This window comes from Nematolebias whitei, chromosome 6, assembly GCF_014905685.2.
Source record: "Nematolebias whitei isolate Nwh7 chromosome 6, NemWhi1, whole genome shotgun sequence".
Lineage (NCBI taxonomy): Eukaryota > Metazoa > Chordata > Actinopteri > Cyprinodontiformes > Rivulidae > Nematolebias > Nematolebias whitei.
The window spans coordinates 49,528,473-49,531,041 of record NC_056503.1 but is presented as its reverse complement, the minus strand read 5'-3'; the positions used below and the strand labels follow the sequence as shown (position 1 = coordinate 49,531,041).

General features: G+C 42.1%; 1 protein-coding gene across 1 annotated transcript in view; it reads left to right on the top strand.

Moving 5' to 3' along the window:
* Positions 1–639, top strand: part of LOC119411046 (transmembrane protein 87A) — a 10,184-nt gene extending 9,545 nt beyond the window's left edge. Inside the window, exons 6-8 of the mRNA XM_037677969.1 lie at positions 139–200; positions 279–462; positions 536–639. Of these exons, the coding sequence (XP_037533897.1) occupies positions 139–200; positions 279–462; positions 536–639 (350 nt within the window). The remainder of the gene's footprint in view (positions 1–138; positions 201–278; positions 463–535) is intronic.
* The last annotated feature ends 1,930 nt before the right edge of the window (positions 640–2,569 follow it).

The window sequence follows — 2,569 nt, the reverse complement described above, 5'->3', positions numbered from 1 at the left end:
AACTGGTATATTTACTAGATCTTAGGAGAAAATGTTTGATGTTTTATTTAAAAGAAGAACGTTCCTGCGACATAGCTGCATCTGATCCTCCGTCTCCTGTAAACAGCCTTCGTTACCCTCTGGATCTCTGTGTTTTAGTTCAGGTCAGCATGGAGGGCCCTCACGGCTACATCTCTGCCACCGAGTGGCCCCTGATGATGGTGAGAACATCCGCTCAGAGGAAACGTCAACCTCCAGCTTCCCTCACACCCACCAGCATCTCTGCTTCTGTCCTCCAGTTCTACATGGTGATGTGCATCGTCTACGTGCTGATGGCCGTGCTCTGGCTGGTTCTGTCCGCCTGTTTCTGGAGGGACCTGCTCAGGATCCAGTTCTGGATCGGAGGCGTCATCTTCCTGGGGATGTTGGAGAAAGCCGTTTACTACGCCGAGTTCCAGAGCATCAGATACGACGGGCTGTCAGGTAGGACGTGCAGAGCTCCGCCCTCTCACAGCGGCTGTGATGCGAGCTAACGAGGTGCCGTGTCCTCCTGCAGTCCATGGGGCGGTGCTGTTCGCTGAGGTGCTCTCGGCTGTGAAGAGGACTCTGGCCAGGGTTCTGGTCATCATCGCCAGTCTGGGATACGGCATCGTCAAGTGAGTCCGTGTTGGATCTACCTTTTGATTTGAAACATTATAAAGTCGTGTTTGAACTGCGCCGGTGCTGATTTAGTTTCTCCTGCAGAAGAAAAATACTTTTTTTATTCAGCTCAGTTTTATCTTGATTATTTTTTTATTTTATCTTTATCTTTTATTTTGCTGCATCAACTGTACCGTTTTATTGCATTTTGTTCTGTTATTAACTTCTAGAACCCAGTTCTATATTTTACTTGACTTTTGCTAATTTATTTTACCTTGTGCAGATTTTTGTTTTCCTGAGCTGAAGGACGAGATTTCAAATCTGTAGATGAACATATGCATGATATATTCATACTGTTAAAACGGGTTCTTTCATTTTTCTGGACTGTATAACATACGTGCATTAAATGTAGTAAAATGTGGACGTGAGACGTTAATTATCTTTGACTCACCACAACAGTGGGTCATTTATTAACAGAATCAAGTTTAACACATCATACATTTACATTAATTGGCAAAATTGAAAATAACGACATAATTAATCAGCTTTACAACCAGGAAAACCATACGGCCATGGTTTTCCGTTGCTTTACCACAGACATTTCTGAAAAACATCTGGATTAATTTGCTAGCAGATAGAAGAATTTTAAAGATTGAAGTTTAGAGGAAGGGAGATGGTGTGTGTATGAGTGAAAAGTGTTGACAGGACGACACCCTCCATCCGACCCAGCTTTCCTCGGTACGCTCGGTAGTGGATTAGACTCATTACCTCTCTGACGATGAATCAGCGGAAGAGGAGCTCCAGTTAACGCTACCTTTCAGCGTCTCCGTAGGATGGCAGAGATATATCCGGAGTGGTGACGCGACTTCGTCAACAACAGTTCACCTCAACAAGTGGACTTCACATGAGTGGAGTCCGTCCGAGTTCCACTCAGAGGTGGAAGATTTATAATCCCATAAGACTCGGGAGAGCTCTGTGGTCATGTCCTGTTTCCCAGCTTGGAACTTCGACCCAACAGGAACTGGGGAGAACGAGGAAGTACCGACATTTAAAGAGCTCTATTTCCGGTGCATTTGAGAGCCTCTGATTGGTCGGTGGACCAGAACAGAGGTGTGTTTTGTGATGTAAGGTGTTATTAAAAGTCAAGGAAAAGATTCAGATTGTTTAAGAACAGACAGAAAGATATCATGGAGAAAACCAGACTTCGTGGAGTCACTCACCAAGTATCTTGCTGTAAAAGTTAAACATGACATTTCTTTTCAGTAAACTTTCAGTTGACCGAAACTTGAACTTCGACACACTTACAAAACTTGTTCACTTCAAAGCAGACGATCAAGAAATTGAATCATTACTCTGTAACGTAGTCTAACTTGATTTCACTTTGAAATGAGGATTAAAAATCATTATTACTGTTTTAAGTAAATAAAAATGAGTAGTTCACTTCAACATGTAAACATTGTTTGAACTAACACAATTTGATTATCAAAACATTTGTAAAATAGTAATGATCATAGAGAATTGTCTTTTTCCACTTGATTAATTCAAGAAAGAAAGTCTCAGGATGGGTCAACCTGTATCTCTGGATGCAAATCAATGAAATGACAGTTTCTGACCATATGATCCTAAGGTCAAGTTTTGACATCAGGTCAAGTTCACTACAAATCTCTGTCACGTGAAGCCCGACAGAATAAATAGAGACAACTTTGTTCTCCGTTAGCCACCAAAAACTCAACAAAAACAACTTCACTGTACTACTACTTTACTTTATACTTTACTTTATACCTTACTTTAAAGGGACAGAGCCTCGGTGAAGCTCTGAGTTTACCCTGCCAAGGAGTTTATCTGCACTAAAGCTTTTAAATTGTAAATATTTTTTAAACTGCTGGATGTGTGGCCCCTGAGGCTTTCAGTAACCGTGGCCCCTGAGGCTTTCAGTAACCGTGGCCCCTGA